Genomic DNA, 23,696 nt, shown 5'->3' with positions numbered 1-23,696 from the left:
CGTGGTGGTGGTCGTGGAGTTGTTTTCTCTGCGGGGAGGAGAAAGAGCCGCGGCGGAGCCGGACGGGGGGGAAGCAGCGGGAGCCGAGGATGGTCGCGGCGGCGGGAAGAGGAGGATGGAGTCTGGTGAGGGGACTGGGGGGTCGCTGAGGCGGCCGGTGGGGGTGGGGCGAAGAGAACCCTCCCCCATGCCTGGGATCGAGTTCCCCCCTCCCCCCCCCGAGTTCCCTCCCTCAGAACATATTGTGAAAACGAATTAAATATGGGAAATGTTAAAGGCTATGATTTAATCTTAATTCAGCTGATCAATGTTGAAAGGATGAAGTATTCAATAATTAAAGTACATAGGATGATTATATGTAGTTTATAGAAATGATATAATGAATTAGAAAACAAATACAGAGGGGATTATATAGATATTATTTTGATAGAGGAGGGGAGAGGGGAAGTCAGAAAAGTCAATACTGATTAGGCTGGTTAGTTTGAAATGGTTTTATTTTATGTAACTCTGAAGATGACAGTATTGAAATTGAATGTGACTTAATAAGAAAATAATAAAAAAAATTATATATAAAAAAAGAGTTCCCTCCCTCAGAGCAAGGGTCTCCGCCCCGCCCCCGCTCCGTCCCGTCTGGCGCTTTCTGTCGGCCCAGCGGCGGAATTGGCCTTTGTAACGTTTTCTGCAAAAGGGGTGGGGGGAGCAGGGTTGCCAACTTCGGGTTGGGCGATTCCTGGAGATTTGGGGTGGGGAGGCGAGCATGGAGGGGGAAGGTCAGCGGGTTATAATGTTTTTATATATATGTATATGTGTGTGTGTGTGTGTGTGTGTGTGTGTGTGTATATATATATATATATATATATATATATATATATATATATATTATAACACAAAATAAAACAAACAATAAAACAATAATAAAAAAATATAAAAGAAAATACAAAAGAGTATCGATGAAATAATCTACATTAATACAATCTAAATTAAAAAGAAATAGAAAGTTCAAAGAACCCCTTTGCCCCTCCACCCACCATAAAAAGTGACCCATCACCGGACTTCCGAAGCAGTGTCTAAACAGTTTTAAAGCTATCATTATTAACAATAATATAAAGAATATACAAAACCTGTTTCTATAACTCACTAATTTAGTAAAATCCATTTTTGCCAGTTTATCCCAATATGTGACGGCCTTCACCCATGTTATTTTAAATTCTTCCATATCTTTTCCGTGTAGGAATTCTGTTAATTTGGCCATCCGCAGATACATCCATAATTTTTCTCTCCAGTCCCTATTTGAAGGTTTATCTGCTTGCTTCCAGACTTTGGCTATTACAATTCTTGCAGCAGCAAAACTATATTGACAAATTACCCTGAGCGGGTTATAATGTCATCGGGCCCTCCTCCAAACCGTCCGTTTCCTTCAGGGGAACTGACCTCTGGGGAGCCGTTGCAATTCCGGGAGACCTCCAGGCCCGACCTGGAGGATGCGTAACTACAAGCAAGAAGTGCATTGAAGTCAAATTGAGGAAAATTCCTATTCAGGAAAATTAATTATCAGCGCACAGCCACTGGCTGTGAAAATTCCTGAATAGGAATTTCTGAATAGGAATTTTCCCCAAGCTGGAGGTTGGCAACCCTGTCGCTGGGAGACGAAGCCCAAATACACCGTGAAGACAATCAAAAAGAAAATACTGAATTTTTGGGAGAATGGGAGGCATGGACAACATACAGTGTAACTGAATTTAAATTGGGAAATATTAAGGGTTATGGCTTGATCTAATTCAAATTGTTTGAAGTAATTAAGTTATCAAAGTTAAAAAATATATTTTAAGATATTGACAGATATGGTTTATTATAATGAATTAGAACTGAATACAAAGAGAGAAATATGGATATTAAATGGACTGAGGAGGGGAGAGGGGAAGTTAACTATATACACTTGCTTAGAGATAAGATAGAAATCGTTTATATTATGTATTATGTGAATTGAAAGATACTTAAGATTGTAAACCAATTTGAAAAATAATAAAACATTAAAAAAAAAGACAATCCTGCTCCCCCACACTACCTTCCCCTTGGCTGCGGTTCTTTATTCCTCTGCAGCCGTGTCGGGGAGCAGACCCCCCGGAAACTCCCATATGGGGGCTTTTCTTTCAGCGAACACCGCGGAGGGTTTTGTGGCAGCTGGGAAGGGAAACCATTCCGGCTTCTGCTTTCGTGGACCAGATCCCCATGTCGTCGGATGCCGGAGCTGGATCCCCAAATCGGCCAGCTGGGGACCCTCATCATGGTATCTCTGGCAAAGCGGGCTCAGGGCTGCAAAAGCCTGGGCTAGGCTTTTAAACAGAGCAAGCGTGGTCTGCGAGACGCCTGGTAGTTTTTGCTGCCACAGCCTATCATGGATTTAAGTTTGTATGTTATTTATCTAGTGGGTTTTGTATGGTGAGCCTCCAGAGACAGGCTTGAGTAAGCTAACAAATAAGAAATTTAGAAAGCACAAGGATTTAAAATTCAGATAGTTAGTTAGACTTTGATCCTGCCCTCAAACCCCGGCCAATGCCGGGCCCAGGGCTGCTAGCAACAAAATAAAAAACGGCGCAATAAAAGTATAGTCACGTAGGGTCTTCCTGTTACTCAGTTTCTGGAGCGTTTAGCTGTGTTTGACTTTTGCAGCAAAAACAAATGGGATTCTTGTAGCACCGTAAAGTTTTGACAGATCTATGGTGGCAGAAAGATTCATCAGCTGAAATCACACCTTTGATTTAAAAGATTCCTGTACAGGAAAGGATTTATTGCAATAAATCTGTTAACCTTTGAGTCACCACTCCTTTTGTGTGTTTGCTGCAAGTCAGACTGTTTGAGCAATTAGGTCATTAAAGACCTCCATTCTAATATTAGACCAAAAACTTGATTGTCTTGCAGCTGATTCCTTTTCTGTCAGTGAAACCTTTTCCCCGCTCTGATGGAGTAAGAACAGATAAAAGGTTGTTACAGTTAATGAAGTGGGTTTCCTCTCTGCACTGTTAAGTTGGTTGTGCTCTAGAGCTGGTCCAGTAGCACAGGTTGATACATGGGAGAGGGGAGGTGCCTGAATAATCTGATAGTATTGATATTATATATGCGTGTGTACGCACACACAAACTGGAGTTGCTGCTTACCATCCTGGTTATGATCTCACAGTCACTAATAATAGCATTTAGACATCACTTTCAAGTGCTCAAAATGCTTTATATACATCATCTTCTTGTAATTCTTACAACTGTAATGTGAATATTATTATGCCAGTGCGGCAGATAAGCAGGTGAGAGAGAGAATCTTGCTTAGGGTACAGGGGCGATTTGAACTGGGAGCCTCCTGATGTGTCACATCAGCTCTCTGTATAATAATAGCTTTTGTGTCACTGATGTGGAGAAGGAACAGCTTGCCTAAGGCCATCTATCTAGTGAATCCAAGAGTGAGGTGAGATTTGAACCTAGGGCTTCTCGGGTTACAGCTTAGTCTAGTACAGTGTTATCCTATGCTTGCTCCCCACTGGCTTGCTGGCTTTCTTTCTGAAACGAACAAGAAGTTGCTTACAGGTTATTTTGAGTAAGTGGTTGGGAATCACTATCTTGTAGAAAAGGAAGTTGCTGTCTTTTCCTTGTGAGTTGCAGGCATTTCCATAGCACTGTGCTTCTGCCCTGTATCACTGCAGCTTGCCTTTGATTCTGGGGGTGGAAATTGGATGCCTTTGGGATAGATACAAGCAATATTTCTTGGGTGAACGTTCTGGGCAGGAGACATACTGATAGTTGAATGTCAGATATGATAGTTCATCCATGACTTTTGGGATCTCTGGTGTATGATTAATCAGTAATTGGCACAAACATAAATATTTATGAAATCAAGACTACCAGAAGTAAAAATGTCTTTAAATTTTATTTTATTTATTTGCTTAACTTGCCAATTTTGGATCTTGCCATTCTTTCAAGAAGCAGGATTCCACCAATTGCAAACTCTTTGTTATACTCCCTGAAGTACAAAAAGCAACGCTTGAAACTTTCAGCGTGCATTATTTTCTCAGGAATTTTTTAAAATCACACTTTAACATAACTTGATATTAGGAAGATAGTTTCATACTGCTTTGGAGAATCACAAAATATTTCTCTACTGGCACTCCTGAGAGCTAAATTGGCTCTGAAGAATTTCCCCCCTAACAGTTACACCCATCTTCAACTGGGAAGGCTCTGTGTGTCCCATGACACTAGATTAAGCAAAGGAATGTGTTGCAAATGAAACCACTGCTGATAACTGTAGGCCTTTTGCCCTCTTTGAAATGATTGTTTTCTTATGCTAGTATTCCACCCTATTTATTAAAGGAGCCCAGAGAGCGATTTAGCTTTGCAGTGCAACATAATTTTCTATTTTAGATTCATTTCAAGTTGTTGTTATTAATGATTTCTGTATTGTTCTTAGTGTGTTTTTATGTATGCTTGTATTCTTGTCCCCATGTTAGCAAAGGAATTCAGTTGAATTTATTGTCAATTGTTATAAAGATTATGAAAGCTATGGTTAAAAACTGTATAGCAAGAGAAAAAACCAGCAGAATCTTGTGCTGTCATTAAAACAATGGACTGTAATATCAGACTACCTTGTGTTTGCCAAAGTGGCTGTTTTAGCTGTTAGAAACCCTTCCTCCCATTGCCTCAATCTGGTCAGCAAGCAACATCGTTCCCCCGGTAAGGAATACAGGGTGGGGGATCTCGTCTATCTGTCCACCAGAAATCTTCGATCCGCCCGTGTGATAAACTCAGTGCCAAATACGTAGGTCCGTTTCCTATCTCCCGGATAATTAACCCAGTAACTGTAGAACTCTCCTTGCCCAAGTCTCTACGGAGAGTCCATCCTGTGTTCCTTACTGGGGGAACGATGTTTGTCAGCCTGGGTTTTGTACTTTTGTTTGGCTCGCTCCAGATTTTTGACCAGCCATGGCCAGGCTGTTTGAATGGAACACATCCATTCAGCTACATCAGCTCCCCCCTCCTCCTCAGACACATCGACATGGCCCACAGGATTAAACTCTTTACCATAGACAATCTGAAATGGACTGAACCCTGTGGATTGGTGAACTGCATTGTTATAAGCATACTCGGCAAAAGGCAACAGGTTCACCCAGTCGTCCTGCTGGTAATTAACATAGCAACGCAAGTAACACTCAAGGACCGCATTTACTCGTTCGGTTTGACCATCCGTTTGGGGATGGAAGGCACTAGAAAGTCCTTGCTCCACTCCCACCAGTTTGAGGAAAGCTTTCCAGAATTTGGCCACAAAATTTGAACCCCTGTCCGTCACCACCCGCCCATGTGATAAACTCACTGCCAAATACGTAGGTCCGTTTCCTATCTCCCGGATCATTAACACAGTAACTGTAGAACTCTCCTTGCCCAAGTCTGTACGGAGAGTCCATCCTGTGTTCCATGTCAGTCTCTTAAAACCGTACGTTTCTTCCCAAAGATGGCATCCCGAGCCACAACCTGAAGTGGTGGTGGTGGGGGGGGGGAGAACATTTTGAAGTGGCTAAGATACTGGATTCCCGCTTTTGCTACAGTGTCCTTCAATACCTGGTTCGTTGGAAACATTTTGGTCCCGCCCAAGATGAATGGGTGCGTGCCCGTGACGTCTCTGCCCCCGGCCTGGTGCAAGAGTTCCATTTCGCCTACCCTCACAAACCCTCGGGGAAGGGTGAAGGGGGTCTTTAGGGGAGCAGAATGTCAGGAGCAGGCCATGAAGACAGTTCATGGTTGCGCTCCCAGGTGTTGTTTTGCAGTTCTCTCCAAGGCCAGATTAGATCACCAGTCCGTGCCCAGTGTTTAGACTTCATAGATTCCTTCAGTGTGGGAATTGCCAAGTACTCCTTCCTGCCACTGGGAGGGGGGTTGCCAGGGTTACTGGTTATCTCTTATTGCTTTGTATATATGCCAAATGCTTTCCCTTAGCCCCTCACTAGTAACATCTTGAATATGACTTTTGTAACCTGTCGTGCTTAATCAATAAAACTGCTTTTGTGGACTTGCCGTCTGCTGGAATCTGTTTATGGGTTTGCCGCAGGACTAGAGCTTACAGGTTGGTCAAAATCTACCCAGTATTAAGACAGGAATGCTAGGTATTTATTTTATTTATTTGTTGGACTTTTATGCCACTCATTCCTGCTGTCTTCCCTGTTACTCAACCTCTATAGAATGGGGACTTCTACCAGTAAATCAGTCTACGTATATAATTTGTATACATGAATACTTTTTACTGTTATTGTTCTGGCTTTAAAGTCTTGAGTGGCAGCGACTGAAGCATCCTCTCCACTGATAACCAATTGCATATCGGGGTTGCCCCACCCCAGATAGAAATCTGATAATTAAAAATACACTGTGGTTTTCACTGGTGTGTCTATAAGTATCTTTCTGCATGTATAAAGTTGGGGATTAGGAAAGAAGAGTGGACTTTGAGACAGCTTATTTTAATCCTTCTGCCTTTTTCTCTAACAAAAGAATTAGCATTTTAGGTCACAGATTGTGAATTTTAATGCTTGGCCCCTGTTATGTGGGATCTAGTTTCAGTATTTGCTAGAGTGCTGAAATGCTAATGAAAAAGTTCACAGTCTAATAGTTATCCCTTAAGATTCTATTAGTAAGTGTGACAGTTTAAGAAGATGCCAGGACCACTACTAGAATTAAATTTGGCACAGGCACCAAGCAGGGACAAAAATCACCCAAATAACCAAGGAGAGAATCGGCTAAGTGCGTGTTCACTTTTAAGAACTGTCATTGTTTTTGCAGAGTATCTAGACGAGCTTCCAGAAACTGATGAGCCAGCGTGGATCTTGGGAAGGCAGCACCACCTTAAAACCGGTAGGCTTCATCTGTTCGTACCCCTCAAAGTTTTATATTCAAAGTTTTAGTATTCTGAACCACTGCATTGGTTTGTATAGAGAGCAGAAATCCTTGGGGAACCAGCGTAGCATGTGCAGTGTCAAGCATGTGTGTATAGGTAGCCAACAGGAAATTTATTTAGGTGGGACAGGATGCTATCGTGATGAGGGATGTTTCTGAAATGCGACTAAAGTTATTTCTAGTAATCAGGTGGCTAGGAAGTAAACAGAGGTGGCTTTATTTTTAGGCATGTTCAACTGAGAAGACGGTCTCTCTTAGAAACCCTACCCTTTACCACCCCCACCCCCCACATACACAAACACACTGAAAAAGGACAGTGATTTTTGATGGGGGAAAGTATTGGAGGGAGAAGAAGAGTTGGTTTTTATATGCTGATTTTCTCTACCTTCTAACGAGAATAAAACCAGCTCACAATCTCCTTCCCTTCCCCTCCCCACAGCAAACACCTTGTGAGGTATGTGGGGCTGAGAGAGCTCAAAGAGAACTGTGACTAGCCCAAGGTCACCCAGCTAGCTTCAAGTGGAGGAGTGGGGAAACCAATCTGGTTAATCAGATTGGAGTCTGCCACTCATGTAGAGGAGTGGCTAATCCAGATTCAAGTCCACTGCTCTTAACCACTATACCATGCTGGAAGGGTTAAACAACCTCTCTCCATGTGCCCTTGCATACAGACATAAAGCAGCTTGGGCAGGCTTTGATTTTTTTAAATTGTTTTTTTACGTAGAAGAATTATGGAACTTAATCTTTGGCGAGGAGGGAAGCAACCTCCTACCACATGTAACTTGGGGATTCTTTAGTATTGAAAGACAGGGTAGAAATAGCATAATTCCATAGAGCCTGTAGTTTTAGCCTTGGAGGGTGGAATTCTCCAGTGAACTGTCACAACAGCTATACTTGGTACTGAAGAGAAAAAGGGGAGTGGGAAGGGTCTATTTTATGACAATTACATCCTTACTCCACCCTTAACTTCTGAGGATTCAGTGGTGCCTGCTAGTTGAGAGATGCTATAATAGAAAGGAAAAAATGTTTTATTTATTTATTGGATTTATATCCCGCCCTTATTCCCAGCAGGCCAGACTCAGAGTGGATATGGTGCATTTCTTTGCTTGGAAACTCCTTTAGAATAAGGGTTTCCTGGAAAGTACCCTGGTAACCCACCACCACTACCCAGGACCTCCTGAGAACGTCTAGACTGACCCGCTGAGAAGGTACTCTTCCAGCGCAGTACTAGAGCAATAACAAAATAACTTATAACCAACCTGGTAGCACCTGTGCAGTCTAGCACATGAGGCAGAGATAACAAGAAATACGCCAGAGAAATAGACTGCAATAAGTGAAGCCAAAAAATGTCTGAAGTCAGAGGCTGCTTTTACCGATCAGAGCCATATCCCACCTCCATCAAGCACCTGGTAATGGCTCTGAACTTGCATAATAAATATCTGGTCTGGCCTAAACCGGATCATCCTTTGTCCAAAAGGGATTAAGTCTGCCAGGATGGTCCAATGTGGGATGGGCCTGAATACCTTTTTTATAATGAAATCTGGGGTCCCAGATGCTCTAGGTGGCAGTCCTGAGCCTTAGCAAGTTTTAGGATTTCTGTCGCAAGAGATATCAGAGCAGATGTTGCAGAAGTTAGGTTAACATGATGCCGATAATTTGGCAGTCCCCCCCATCTTAATGCTGTTTGTTTGTTTTTAATTTCTAGATAAATATAAACTGCTGTCTGATATAAGTGGTCGTCTTTGGTTTACCTACAGAAGAAAGTTTTCACCAATTGGTAGGTATGCTTCCTGGGATATGGTCCATCTCTTCTCTCCGTTACCGTTCCATGTTTATTTTATTTTATTCAATTTTCCCAATCAGGTTGGGCTCAGAGATGTGAACCCTGTAAAAATGTGAACAATTAATTCTGAAAAATAGGTATCACGACCTTTTACTGCTTCATAGGAGTATAAAGGATCAAATCTATCCATTTGCCCAGGGGTGTGGAATTGTACTGTTTGCACCAAACAGTCTTAATTCTTCTAGGCAGACGCCTGTATTCAGAAGTCCTCTGGAATCTACAAAAATATGGCTGATAGATGTCTTCCTGCAGTCACAGGTGGAGTTACTGATAGTCACTTCCCTCCTCCATAGTCTTTCTATAACTCGAGGGGCGGCATGTCAAGCCCATCTTTCCCTCTGGGGGCATCTGAATTTCAAAGACTCAACAAGGTCTTACTGCTCTTACGAGATGGGAAGTAGGCCTGTGGTCCTTTCACGATACTGCTCACAGTCCTCTATGTCACTGCAGTCTTACCAAAAATAAATCCAAAGCAAAATTTCTTGCCTTGTACATGATGTTGCCATTATACTGGTACCAAACTGAGGCCCCAATTACTGTTCCAGCCAGAGTTTAGATTGGTACTAAGCATTTTTCTGTGAGCCTTGGTCAAAAATGTGATCCAGGAAAGGCTGGCATCCTTGTTTCTGGGTGGAGGGGGAGCCCAATTAGATGTGTAACTGTGGCGATTTTTGACCTAGGTGGCACGGGCCCATCCTCCGATGCTGGCTGGGGCTGCATGCTGCGATGTGGACAGATGATGCTTGCCCAGGCTCTGATCTGCCGGCACTTGGGGCGGGGTAAGTGTGCTTCTTTCTGGAAGAGAATTCCAAGAATGTGTGTGTGTGTGTGTTTGTTCAAATCTGTACTGGAACTCAGGCGAGAAAGGTGGATGCTCGAATGATGTCTAAGATGTCTCTGCAGAATCTTGGGTCTGAGGAGTTCTGCAGCAGCACTTCTGACTCCCATGGTAGTCTGTTTAAGTTGCGGACTTCAGCCTGACATGTGGAACAGAAGTAAGTCACTTTACACTAGATTCCTCAGTTCAACAGGATTTTAAATTTTCTGGACTGTGTTTACTGGCTTTCCCAGTGGCTTGGTTTTATTCATTCAGTTAGAATATTTATTGAGCTGCTTTTTTCACTGGCGGTGTTCAAAGTGTAACTTTTAAAGCATAGCAAAGAATAGGACTGACGCAGTCATAAAAGGAAGACTGGAATCCTAAAGTGGGGGTGAAGCTCTTTAGGAGCCGGCATGACCCCACGCCGAGGTAGGTGCCACCTTATCACAGAATAAAGTGGCACCTACGCCGGCGAGGGGGTAAACACGCCAGCACCACGAAGCCATGCCGCTGCATGGGGCTCTGCCACCACTGCAGCTACACTGGCAGCAGGAGTTCCTGGGGATGGAGCTGCCTTTGGACCCAGAAACGCCCCCTCGAGCTGTGGTGTGGCTACGCTTTACTGTTTTCAATGGGGGCATTTTCGCTTTTTACTTTTGGAAATGACTTTTATTTTCTTTGTGGTGGCCGGGAAGCCTCTGTGGAGGCGACGCTGCTGCGCCACTCCCAGCCGCTGCCTAAATGCCCCCCCTTCAGGAATAGGCTGCCTGAGTTCATATGTATTTAAAACATCCACTAAGCCCTGAGAAAATGAAATGGGTTTCACTGAGTGCCTGAATGATGGTGGCAAGAGGACTTTCTAGGGAGAGTGTTTCAAAGATATGGGGCCACCTCTACCAGGCCATGAATCCATTTGATACCTGCTGTGACTTTTGAGGAAAGAGACTGCGATTTCTCAAATCCTGGATAATTTTCACAGATTGGCTGTGGGAGAAGCACAGAAAGCAGCCCGAAGAATATCACAGGATCTTGCACTGTTTCCTGGACAGAAAAGACTGCTGTTATTCCATCCACCAAATGGGTAAAAGTGGTTTTAAATTCTTCCACCCACTCTGATTTCCAAGCTGTTTATTTGGTATATATTTGGAGCTTTTCGATTGATTGAATTTTTATTTGCGGTCAAAGACCAATAAATACACACCATATGTAACAATCTTACAGCATTTCAAATAAAATAGAATATAAAAATGTATCAAAATTAAAATCGGATTACTGCATAGTAATTTGACAATTATCTCTTTCCCATAAACAAAACAGCCGTCAGGTTTCTCCACTTTTGAGATCCAGTAGTTTAAGCTCAACTTTATCTGCACCTTTGCTTTTTAATTTACTATGTAGTGTAATCTCTGCAACACAAAATTTGGCAACCTGTCTTGTGGTCGAAGGGTTTTCATCCGCCAGTAGTTTTCTAAGTTTATATTTGTTAGAATAACTAGATAGATTTTCCAATAGTGGGGATAATATGGCGAGTCAAAGCTGATTATAAATAGGGGATTTTAAGAAAATATGCTCCCTACTCTCAACTTCTCCAAGTTTGCATGGACAGATCCTCCTCACAAGCAGAATCTTATTATATCTACCTTCCATTACAGCAGATGGTAGTACATCGCATCTAGCTAGTGTAAAGATTCTACGTCATTTGATTACACTTAGCTCCATAAGATATGAGAGTGGCGCTAGTATATATCTGTTTTTTGTAGATGATAAGAAGCCTGGTGTCCTTGCTATGTCATGCTGCCGTTCGATGTCCTTTACCCTTTGTCTTACTATTTGTTTAATGTGGTTTTTATCCTCTTGGAAAGATACAAGCTACCGCATTATACACAATGCTGTACCTCTTGGTCAAACGTTATTGTGTATGGAAGGAGTTAGTTAGACCTTTGTTTAGCTGTGAATGTAGAAACACTGTTGAGTTTTGTGTTGAGGTTTTTTTTTGTCTTGAATAAAATAATCATCCTATTGCTTTGAAATGTATTAGTTCCACCCCACCTTTCTTTTCATCACTTAACCCTTTATCTACCTTCTCATGCAAGATTGGCTTCATAAGCAGCTTGCAACAATTGAAGTCCACAAGCCACAAACTAACAGCTGCAAGGAGAGGCAATAACCAAAAAATATAGAGAAGAATTGAGAGTAGCAAATAATAAAATAGGCATAAGCATCTACAGAAGAGCCCCGTGGCGCAGAGTGGTAAGCTGTGGTACTGCAGTCAAACCTCTGCTCATGACATGAGTTCGATCCCGACGGAAGTCGGTGTCAGGTAGCCGGCTCAAGGTTGACTCAGCCTTCCATCCTTCCGAGGGTGGTAAAATGAATACCCAACTTGCGGGGGGTAAAGTGTATACAACTTGGGAAGACAATGGCAAACCCCCCACCCCCAGTAAACATAGTCTGCCTAGTCTGCCATGATGGGACGTCACCCCGTGGTTCAGTAATGACCTGGTTTTTGCACAGAGGGCTTTTACTTTTAAGCATCTACAAGCAGGTGGAAAATAGAGGGTTCCAGTACATTTAAAGTACATCTCCCTCCACCTGAACCTGGCTTGTGTAGTGCAGGCACGTATTTTGGGAGGCGGAGCTGTGGTTGTACTTGGGAGATGCCTGGATCCTTTCCCCTCTCTTTCATCTGTTGCTCATCCAGAGGTGTTTGGCAATTGCATTGTCCACTGCCTTACAAGTTGCTGGTTTGTAGCAATAGATGCTAAAGGCTTACAAAAAAGCAGAGAAATAAAAGAAGCCTCAACTACTTTGATATTACCACATGGACACAGGAGAAAGCAAAGCCTTCTTGTTTGTTTTCATGATGAGAGTATTATTGTAAGAGGGGTAACAATATTGATCCAAAAACGAGAGTCGCTTTGGATCTAAATGGTTTAAGGCAGCATGTTCTAGCGGACCAGTTGTTCTGAAAGCATCATTAGCGGTACTGAATTCTTGTGTGTGTTAAGTGCCGTCAAGTCGCTTCCAATTCATGGCGACCCTATGAATACTTATTCCCTGATAAATAAAGCAATTCATTGGGGAAGTTGCTGTCCCAATTAAAAAAGAAAAGCCACCTGACCAATTTTGGGATCTCAGAACGATTACCTCTTCTGTGTGAGTTGTGAATATCATGTAACAGGCTGTGCAATGTGGCTGAAGGTCTCTGACTCGTAATAATCTTCCAGCGTGACCCTCGACATTGAACAAGCTGCCAAATCCTGGAAGCAGACCACTCCAGAGAGTCGGAAATGTGTACAGTGCAGTAATGCAAAGAATGTGCCCTTTCCTGTGCACAGTTACCTGACACTTCTGTTCTTCCGTGTGTCTGTTTGTGATCCACACAGCACAGATGGGTGTTGGTGAAGGGAAGTCCATCGGCGAATGGTTTGGACCAAACACCGTGGCCCAGGTGTTAAAGTAAGCAAGCGTTTATGCATTGTGCTATGTGTAGGATTTATGCTTGCCCATGCGCAGGCAAAAAAGACCTCGCAAAATTCTGTGGGTAGAACCATTGGCCGTTCCTTGCCTGCCGGTTTAGTTGCACGCCCATCAGCCCACTCTTGCACCATTAAGGCTATTCCTGTGTGAGGTGAATCACATTTGTGTCAGATGTATTCTTGTGTCAGATGTGGATTCTTCTCTTTTATTCACATAATCTCCGAGGTAGGTTAAACTGAAAAGTGCTCCAACGTCACCCTAAGGAAGCCTAATTCTGGCTTGGCATGTCGTCTGAGTTGATAAATCATGGTTTATGATCAGGCTAGCAAACAAGAATCAGAAATCATGGTCTGAAATGAGCTTGCAAACCGTGGTCTGTGCCAACTATGGTTTGGTGCCGTGTCTGAACTTACAAATTAGTCGGGGCCACTGTCCGGCCTCCAGTGCGCCTGGATTGAAGTAGATGGGAAATGAAACGGGGCCAACAGCTGTAAACCATGGTTTGCCCGTATGTAGAAGTTCAAACCGTTTGAATTCTGAACAGAGGCAGGGACAAATGGGTGGTTTGGCCTGATGTCTGCATTGAGGCCCTGACTGGCTTGAGGTCACCCAGTGAGCTCACTGGCTGAGTAGGGATTTGAACTTGGGTCTCCTCAGTCCAGTTCTGGCCCATGTACTGGTGGCATCACACTGGCTCTCCTTGGCCCAGAGAGCAGAAACAAGCAGGCTGTCTTATGCTGGATGAAGGCATGATTCAGAAGACAGCTGAATAAATTGACCCAGGTGATTCAAGTGTTCCTGTCAATGCTTTTGAGCAGCATGGCTTCTTTGGGCCAGGTTGCCATAAGAGGGGTTGATTCGCCTCCCCTTTAAATTTCAAAAATTATGTAAGGCTGTGGGTTTTGTCTTTTAAAAATTTTTTTGAGAACCATCTAAATTTGGGTTGCTTCTGGTGGGCTGAGTTGTTATTGGGCAGTTTTTGACAACCATCACGGTTATTGGTCTGTTACATTATTTACTTTGTAGGGTGCTGCTTAATTTTCTTATCTGGATTGAGCGCTGTGTTAAAGCAGAACATAATTTATTTATTAAACATTTATTAGCCGCTCGTCTACTTTGCGGAACTCAAGGTGGCTTACGATATAAATAAAACCATAGTTATAAGAAAAATACATCCATTCCACAGCAGACCTTGCCATATAATGCTCAGCCATCTGCCAGATCCTCGGCGTATAAGATCAAAAAGGGATATGACTCGCTTCCTTTTAGCAGATCAGGATAGTAACTTCACTGCTCTAATAGCCTCCTCTAATAGCTACAGCCCTCTCTGAGAGAATTCCCAAAGATCATCCGGTTCAAGAGAGCTCAAGTATTATATACTGTAATTTTAATCGATAAATTATCATTACGAATGAATCATAAGAATGATTTTAACCTATCTTCGCTGGCTGTTCGGCATGTTTTATTACTTCAAGATGCCAATAAAGGTATTGTATTGTATAGAAAAATACATAGAAGACAACAATTTAAACCAGAATTATAGCCTCTGTGTCATATCACAACTCACTGTTGTACTCTGGCTGTATTTTGAAGAGTTCAGGATTGTGAGGTATTGGTTTAAGTTCATGCCTTGGTCTCCTCCTCCCTGCTTTTAAAAATAATTTTAGTGGTCATCACGAGGCATTAAATTACATAATTTTCCTGTGAGAATTTGGGGGGCAAGGAGAAAGAACCTCAGAATTTCAGGTTAAGGAATCATTCTTATTATATGAATGAGAAAACTGAGGAAAGGGAGCCTCTTCCACACCAGTAATTTAAAGGTAGCACATCTGAAATACAGTAGAAAATATAATGGAAGCTTCTGAAGCCCTCCTTGGCTCCAAAAGTCAGTCGCTGGCAGCCACATCCTAACCGTCACCCATCAGCTCTTTCAGCATCCACCTCTCTCAGCTTAGCCCTCCTATGGCTGATCCAAAGGCTTCCAGACCGCCCCCTCCCCCCAAAAAAACTTAGCTTCTGAAGGAGAAGCACGCTCACTGATGGCCCAAGTGTTGCCGGATGAGAGACTGGGCTGACACACACACACACACACACACACACGTCTGCACTGTGGGGTAGGCCTGTGCCCCCTGGGCTCAAGAGGTGGGAGTGGAGAAGAGCTGCACGAGTCTTGAAAATGACTCTGCACCCCTGCACTGAACTGCCAGCTGGCCACTGTATTGTTAACAATCTGCATTTCTGTGTTAATGATCATTTTCGCTATTAATTTTAGTTATTTTTTTAAAAAGACATGATCCCAGGGAGCTGCTTGCAAGTTTTGTTTCTCTTCTCGACTGTAGCTCAGTTCTGGCCCAAATGTCAACCTCACTCTTGCAAGCATGGATCAAACTGGCCAACAGCCTTTCTTCATCATGTGAGGGTGTTACTTTAAAGATGCATTTGTAACACAGGGATTATGAAGCACAGCAATGAGAACAATGTATGATTTGTTGAGGCAGATACATGGCAGTATGTGAAAAACATCCAAGCAGGAATATAAAAGGGGAAGTATCCAGTTTTATAACCCAAATAAACATTCCTATGTCATAATTTAGGGTGCTTTGGAATCTTGTTTTCCCCAAAGCACCTCTGACCTTGTATCTCTCTGGATATAATGAAGGTGGGACTTTGAACATTAAATGGGAACATCTCTCGATGATGGCTTTTAATGTTGCCCTTCAGGAAACTGGCACTGTTTGATGAATGGAATTCCTTGGCTGTTTACGTGTCTATGGACAACACGGTGGTGATTGAAGACATCAGTAAGTTGGAAATATCTCCTCTGCACCTCTAAAAAGGTTTTCGATGTGCCCAGGCATTACACTGAATCGGGGCTGAGCTCTAGTGTCTGTGTAGGAAACTATGAAAGCCAGTAATGCTGCATTTGGAGAAGTATGGGCCAGTTTCGTTATTCAGATGAATTCCATTCTGCATTGAAATCACAAGGAATGTCTAGGGAACAAGCTAGCAGGAATTAGAACAGTACCTTAAGGCAAGCTCTGGCCAACATACTCCCTGATTAATCTGTGTCCCCCTCCTAAAGCCAGCATATTGGCCATTGCATGCTCATTCTATGACCACTTCGAGCAGATTCCCTGCCAGAGAAGTTATGAGGCTTTACAGTTTCTTTGTTGTGACTGGTGCCAGCAGTCTGACTGTGAGCTTACTTGTGGTGGTGGGGAATGGTCTTAACAGGTTGGTGTTCTTGAAATCTCTTGTGTCTTGTTCTGTTGAGGATCGTGACACATACAGCCTCTGAGTATATTGTCTTATTAGCACAAAGGTTGTGTCTCTCTGGCTGGTCACTTAAGCTAGAAAGTGTAATTGCTGTTCATTCCCCAAGCCTTAAAACCCTCCACTGGGCTTTCATTACTGGTGGCTGTTCGAACTTATCCAAGTGGTGCAGGCAAAACGTCTTTGGCTTTGTTCCTTGCTGCTGGCACCTTCCTTGAGGCCTCTGCCCCGACAGGCCATTCCTCACGGACAAGGAACGTCTCTGTTCCCCTCACTGAAGATGGCGCACTGAGTGGGAGAGTGCTCCCTCTCCAAAGGAGTGATGGAGGAAGCCAATTTGTTCAAAATGTGTGCGCATGTGTCATGGTGTAGAAGGTGACAAAAATGTTTTCGGCAAGCAGGTTTTCTTGACTCTTTCTTCCCAGAGAAGATGTGCTGGTTCCCTTCCCAGAACTGCCCCAGTGCCCACTGCAGTTCGCTGTTGCCCAAGAGCTTGCTCGGCCGGAGCAAGAGCCCAGGAGGGTTCTGCTGCAGCTGGAAGCCCCTGTTGCTGATCGTACCTCTTCGCTTGGGGATCAACCACATCAATCCAGTTTATATGGATGCTTTTAAGGTCAGGCTCCTATACAGCACGTGTAGTTGAGTGGGTCTGTTAGTGTGTTTGTTAATAGATGCTTGAAGCAACTATTATCTCTGTGTTTTCTCCCCTTTGTATCTGTAGGAGTGTTTTAAGATGCCACAGTCCTTGGGAGCCTTAGGAGGAAAACCAAACAATGCCTACTATTTTATAGGATTTTTAGGTAAGGAGGAAAAAATAATTGCCACCTCACGGTTGGATTACTGTACCATGTTCTATGTTGGGCTTCCATTGAAGACTACCTGGAAGCTGCAGCTGGTCCAAAATCTGGCAACAGAGATTATTGTCAGGGGATAGCTGATGGGAGCCCTGACCTGGATGGCCCAGGCTAGCTTAATCTCGTCAGATCTCAGAAGCTAAGCAGGGTCAGCCCTGTTTAGTAATTGGATGGGAGACCACCAAGGAATGCCAGGGTTGTTGTGCAGAGGCAGGCAATGGCAAACCACCTCTGTTAGTCGCTTGCCTTGAAGACCCTACAGGGTTGCCGTAAGATGGCTACAACTTGATGGCATTTTACACACGTACCTGATGGGTTCATATCTTTGAAACAGCTACACTGATTGCTAGTTCAATTCAAGGTGCTGGTTATGACCTTTAAAGTCCTCTCATCCTGTGGCCCACATATTTGTAGGGCATCCTCCTCCCATATGTTCCTGTGCCCAACTACAGTCTTAAGGCTGCCACCTGGTGGCAGTCACCCTGCTTAGGGTAGTCTTCCTGGTGTCAACCAGAGCCCCGGCCTTTTCCATTACAGCTCCCGCTCTGTGAAATGGGCTCCTTTAAGAGGTGAGGGGAAGTCCCCTTGTTGGAGATTTTGAAGAGGTACGGCAAGTCTTGTTTGTTGGTCAGGGCTTTCAGTGGGGAATGAACAGCAGGCATCTTTTTTGGCGGGGGAGGTATTTGGGAGTTCTATCTGGTTTTAATCTGTAATGTATTATTCCTGTAAGCCTCCTTAAGCCAAGAGGAAAGGTGGGGTACAAATACTTCAATTTAAATGAAATTTGTTAGAGGGAAAAGAAAGAACCTTCCTTCCATGAATTATTGGTTAAGACTGAAATTGTGTAATGTGATTATGGCTACATGAAGGGCAAGGAGGAATGAGAGCCGACCCAAAGGTTCGCGACAGTGCTGTATACTACAAAATGAAACGAAATCCCCCCACCCATCTTGCCTTAGGAAAGAAATAAAATGGGGGTATTGCATGTTTGTTAATAGTTCTTGCTGAAGGTGTGGGTAGATCTGCTCTGGGATATGACAGGTGAATCCACTGGAAAATTTTAATTGAAGCGTTCATCTGTGAAATGGTGGTTAGCAGGCCTGGTCAGACGCTCAGTTCTCCCACCCCCAGTTCTGTCCAGAGAGAGAAATCTGGAGTAGGCCTCTAGCATGTATGCTTCTTCCTCACCACATCAGGCCAAAATGATAACCAAGGTGGGATATTCAAGGTTTATGTGAACGTGGGATTTCCCATTAGCTGGGAGGTTATGAAGCCCCTTGAAAGAGAGATACAACAGAGAATCTCGCCTTCAATTCTGTGACTTCCCTTTAGTGAAAGCAGCAGGGTTAAGGAGCTCATGAACCTCAGAGAGCTTGTTATGCCATCTCTCCAAAGATAAAGGGGAGGAGGCACAATATCCAAAGAAGCTCGTTCTCAAATGTATCCCTTTTGATCTTCTCAAAATCAAGACAGTTGTTTAAACCTCTCCTAAGGTTGTAATAGGAGCCAGCGTGGTGCAGTGGTTTAAGGTGTTGGACTAGGATCCGGGGAAATCCAGTTTCAAATCCCAACTCACGCCATGGAAGCTTGCTGGGTGACCTTGGCCAGTCACACACTCAGTCCTGGCAAGTATTTGGATGGTAGACCTTCAGGGGATACCAGGGTCGTGACGGGGCAGGCAGCGGAAACCACCTCTGAATGTCTCTTGCCTTGATAAACCTATGGGGTCACTATAAAGCAGCTGTGACTTGAGGGCAAAAAAAAGGTGGTAAGGGCAAGCACTCGTAATAGGACTCTGTTGCAAGTGTATCTAGAACAGCATAAAGCAGCTTTGTCTTGAAGTGCTTCGTTTCAGCCAAACAGCAGAGATCAAAGGTTAGGCCAGTAGCTCGCAATATGCTTTAATGCCCCTGGAGTCCCCAGCTTTGCAGCAGCCCTGCAGACATCTCTTGGGGCTGTCCGTCAGTCACGCAAGACTGAGCCCTTTTGGGTCATTCCTGTTCCTAACGAACAGCTCTATTCCCTACACAGGAAATGAGTTGATCTATTTGGATCCTCACACTACCCAGCTGTTTGTAGACTCTGAAGAAAATGGTATGGTAGATGACCACAGCTTCCACTGCCAACAAGCACCGCTTCGGATGAAGATCCTGAATCTGGATCCCTCTGTAGCATTGGTAGGTGTGGGGATGAAAAGTGTGCAGGGTGGAGTGTAGAGGGGCACATTGGTTGATCTGGATGATGTTATCTTTTCACCTGATAGTTGTCTGAACTAATATACAGATCGGTGGATTTCAGAGTTTCCCAAGATAGTGGTTCTGATTTAGTAATTTTCTTAACCTGTAAATTATTTCAAACTTAATATTCTTGTAATTTCACAGGGCTTCTTTTGTAAAGAAGAAAAGGACTTTGATAACTGGTGTAGCCTGGTGCAAAAGGTAAGCATTAGGAAACCCTTTGAATTTAATTGGTATAGGCGGTCTTGTTATACTGTAAATAAAAGAGCTCCTCCCCCCAAAAAGACAAATCTCTGTGGTTTACAGCTTTTTATATAGCTGCTTTGGATAATCTTTTAGTTCTTTCTGCAATAGTAGAACAACAACAAAAAAATCGAAGCCACAAAAATGAAAAAAAAGCTGAGTAAAATGTGAACTGCAATGTTTGCTACTCCTGAGCTAACAGGAGCTCCAACTATTGAGATATCTCACTGCAGCCATTGGCTACATTACTGTGATGTCGCAGCACTGAGCCAAATGGCTCAAATATTTTAATCGCCAAGGAGTTAAACAAAAAGGGAGGCAAAGGGCTGGGAAATGAAAAAGCAGTCACAGAGGTAATATTACAACATTACTAATTGTTGTGTGCCTGCATTAGTGTGCTTATTATAGTGTGTGCTGTTATATGATCAAATTGTACTAGAGATAATTGGACCGCAATCCTGAAAGGGGGGTGGCAAATTGGCATAGGAGCTGGCGTGACCTGCCCCGGGAAAAGGGGCAGTTATGCCAGCATGGGGGGCATTCATGCTGGCCCCGGGATGCCACGCAGCAGTGTTTCAGCGGAGCAAGTCCCCACGCTGGTATCCTGGGAGGCGTTTCAGGGGGTGGAGCTGCCTTTAGACAGCATCCTAATGGACCGCCCACTCAAGTTGCAGCGTTGCTACACCACTTTTTTGGGTGGCATAGCCTCGCGGTTTTCTAAGGGGCATTTTCCCCATTTTACATTTTTCTTTTTAGGTAAATACTTTTATTTTCTCTGCAGCGGCTGGGAAGCCTCTGTGGAGACACCATAGCTGCGCTGCTCCCGGCCACCTTACATCCACCACCACCCTTCAGGAATGGGCTTACCCATGTTTGGGAACTGCTTTGGTTTGATTCAGTGGAGTTTCTCATCAAATCCAACAGGCACAGTTAGGGGTTTGAGGGTATTTTGGGCCCTCCAGTGGCCACCTTTGTGCAAAGTCAGGCTCCCATAAGTGCATTGGGGAGCTACATTGAAGCAAGAAATCTTCCCTCTGTTGTTTGCTGAAGCATACTGGCTTAAGAGGTGCTGCTAAGGGAGGAGGGGGAGGAGGACCGTTGACTCAAGAGCTCACCTGTCATCCGGCTGGAGAGTGATGCACGTTGTCATAGGCCACGGTGGCTCTTGAGAGCTGACTGTTGTGCCTTCGCAGTTCACAAGTGTCCTCAGTTCTCAGCTTCGCTACTTTGGGTGGGAGTCTGATTTTGATGCATATTTTAAGACCTGTCATCCTTCCCAGGAGATTCATAAGCAACAGAGCCTGCGTATGTTTGAGCTGGTTCAGAAGCACCCCCCACACTGGCCTCCTTTTGTACCTCCTACGAAACCCGAAGTAACAACAACTGGAGCAGGTACAAGATTGAATGACTTGGCTTTTTCAGGTGGCACAAGGCCCCTGGTCACTTTTTCACTCTGTCCTTCTACAGAAATTCCTTTCCATGCTACTCTATTCTTGGGCAGGGTCTAGTGGGATCCCCCCTTTATCATTCTGTGGAAACGAGATCTTGTCTACTAACTCAGACTTTTTCTATCAACTTGGAGAGGGGATTCACTTAGAGGTGGTCATTGGAAGGGGGGATCTGATGGATGGGGCTATGGCTTCTCTCTTTACAACCTCTTTTCCTCACCTAGATTACCCGTCCTTCTCTTTGCACATCTCAACACACACACAGATGCTGCTGTTGTTTGACTAGGAGCCCTGAGTGGAAATCCAGGAGTACTGGATTGAACTCCAGGGGCTCTGCCATCACCACAATGGGCTCTTTTGGTCGCTGCTTTTCCTTTAAGTTAGTGCTGACCTTCTTGAAACATAACTAGTTTTAACAAGTTAGTTTCAGAAGGTAGCCATGTTGGTCTGCAGTAGAACAGCCAGCTTTGTCAAACAAGATTTTGGGGGGTACAAGCTTTCAAGAGCCAATACCTAATAAGTAGCATGAGCTTGGATCTCGTGGTAAATTTTTGCTAATGGGGAATTTTCACCAGTTCCCCCATTCGCCCCTAATGCCATTCCTGAAGGTTCCACGAGAACAGCATTTCAGGCTACAGAAGAAAGCGAGGGGATCAAAGCCACCACTTCCTCTCCTGACTACACGGGGAAAGACTTGTTTAGATTTTGACACAGATAAAGTTGCTCAAATAAATTTATGCAAGCAATAGCCAAGCTCTCCCTTGAGAATCCTCCTGTTTGTAATTTCCTGCAGAGCTCATTGAGTCCACGGATAAGCTCTTTGAACTGGAAGAAGAGTTTGAGATCCTGAGCGTCTGAAGGAAGCATCCGCTGACCTTTTGTGTGCCCGTGTGTAGCATATGCCGGTGTCTAAGAACACACAGCCTTTCTAGCCCCAAAGTGCCTGAATATGACCCACGAACAGAGCAGCTCTGGGAATTGGGGCAAGAGTTCAGAAAACTTCCCAAGTGGGAAAGAGAGTCGATCCTGGACCGAGACGTGCATTTCCCCCCAAAATGTTTAATATCTGAAGAAAATAAACTTATTGGGATAAAGAAAAGAATGTTATCAGAGTAACAACTCTGCGCTACAGCTGGGAATTTAATGCCTTCGGTAACCTGGATGGCTATTATTAGTCCTTGTCGTATAATGCAATACTTCTCACACCGAAAGCATGATGTCGAGGTAAAAAGATTGTATTTACCTCTCTTTCCTTCATGTGGACAGTATCTTGGAAATAGTTTCATTGTCTTGTTTTAAGAGATCAACCTGATCAGGAGGAAAACTGATTTCGTTAAAATATTTAACGTTTTGGCAACCACACTTTGTTTCTATAACAGGAACTGTGTCTAATCAATGTGATTTTGCAATTGTCCTCCTGTTTCTAGGAGATACATAAAGAAATTGGGGATGCGGAGAGCACCCCCTCCAAACTTATGAACAGTGTCCCTTGCGCAAACCCGCCCCCGCCAGGAAGGCTGGCTGTGCAGGAGAAGCCAGGCCCAAGTCTTGGGGTGGCCCTCTTCCTCTGTAATTCTCATTATGCACATTTCACCTTGACCTTAAGTTCAAATCATTATTCAAACTTTTGTTCCTGAGCAAAGAGTCTTTCATTTAAATTGTATCTTATTTATTTTAAAATAGAAACATTTACACTTTTTTTTCCTGTAAGGGCACTTTTACATGTGCGTCTAATAAATTTCTTAAAAACATTTAATAAGTTGGATATTTGTGAGCTGTGTGGACTTACCGTACACAGTGAAAGTTCTCTTCTCGCTCAGAGGGAGAAGGGCATCTTCATTATGGGTGTTTCCTTTTCCTCTTATCTCGGGAGGCAGGAACCAAATATTTAAATTTTTCTGACCTCTGAGGGTAAACGCCCCCTTATGATCAGTTCTATTTCCTGCCTTGAACGGGAGAGCAGCCTTCTAGCAGCTCTCTGCTACAGAAATAATAGAGAAACCTTAACCTTACTTATTAGACCTAAACATATTCTTATTTTAACAAACCTAAACTTAACCTAACTAATCTACTACTCAATTCTATTTACTGTCTTAATTTTCTGCCTATTCTCCTCAGAAGGGTCTTTTCCCGCCAAAAAAAAAAAAAAAATTGCGGATCGGCATCAGGACAGCTATATAGCACCTGCCAATTTAGACCCTAGCCTGCTAGTGGCCTTACCACTACAATTAGATGAACCCTCGGACAGTCACTCTGGTGACCTGAGGACCAAAACTCAAAAGGGAAAGGCAAAAGCGGCAAGAACGGCGCAGGCAAGTACAAACGGCTTGGCTCGACCGCTAACAAGCGCTCCAAATGCCTGCTGCAAAACGCACGCTGCTCTGCCGCGCCTGAAAGACGCGACTGCCAGATCGCAACAGAAAGCGGCCGGGAGAAAACAGTGGCGGTAGCCGCTCCTCCCACACAGCATGAACGGGGGAAATGAAGGAGGCTGGCGGCTCGCCTTTTTGCCTCGCCCGCCGTGCTCCGTCCTTAGGCGGCTCGCCTATTGTTATTCAAGGACGGGAAGCAGCGGGAA

General features: G+C 44.0%; 1 protein-coding gene across 1 annotated transcript; it reads left to right on the top strand.

The window, feature by feature from the left end:
• The first annotated feature begins 7 nt into the window (after positions 1 to 7).
• On the top strand, positions 8 to 22,080 carry ATG4A (autophagy related 4A cysteine peptidase). The gene is made up of 13 exons (XM_056859448.1): positions 8 to 125; positions 6,807 to 6,878; positions 8,626 to 8,697; positions 9,444 to 9,542; positions 10,563 to 10,664; positions 12,970 to 13,042; positions 15,785 to 15,864; positions 16,762 to 16,949; positions 17,058 to 17,136; positions 19,222 to 19,367; positions 19,572 to 19,628; positions 20,951 to 21,062; positions 21,912 to 22,080. The coding sequence occupies exons 1-13, from the start codon at positions 116 to 118 to the stop codon at positions 21,974 to 21,976; spliced, it is 1,155 nt and encodes a 384-aa protein (XP_056715426.1). The 5' UTR covers positions 8 to 115; the 3' UTR covers positions 21,977 to 22,080.
• The last annotated feature ends 1,616 nt before the right edge of the window (positions 22,081 to 23,696 follow it).

Source organism: Euleptes europaea, chromosome 13, assembly GCF_029931775.1.
Source record: "Euleptes europaea isolate rEulEur1 chromosome 13, rEulEur1.hap1, whole genome shotgun sequence".
Classification (NCBI taxonomy): Eukaryota; Metazoa; Chordata; class Lepidosauria; order Squamata; family Sphaerodactylidae; genus Euleptes; species Euleptes europaea.
This window is presented reverse-complemented; position numbering and strand designations above follow the sequence as displayed.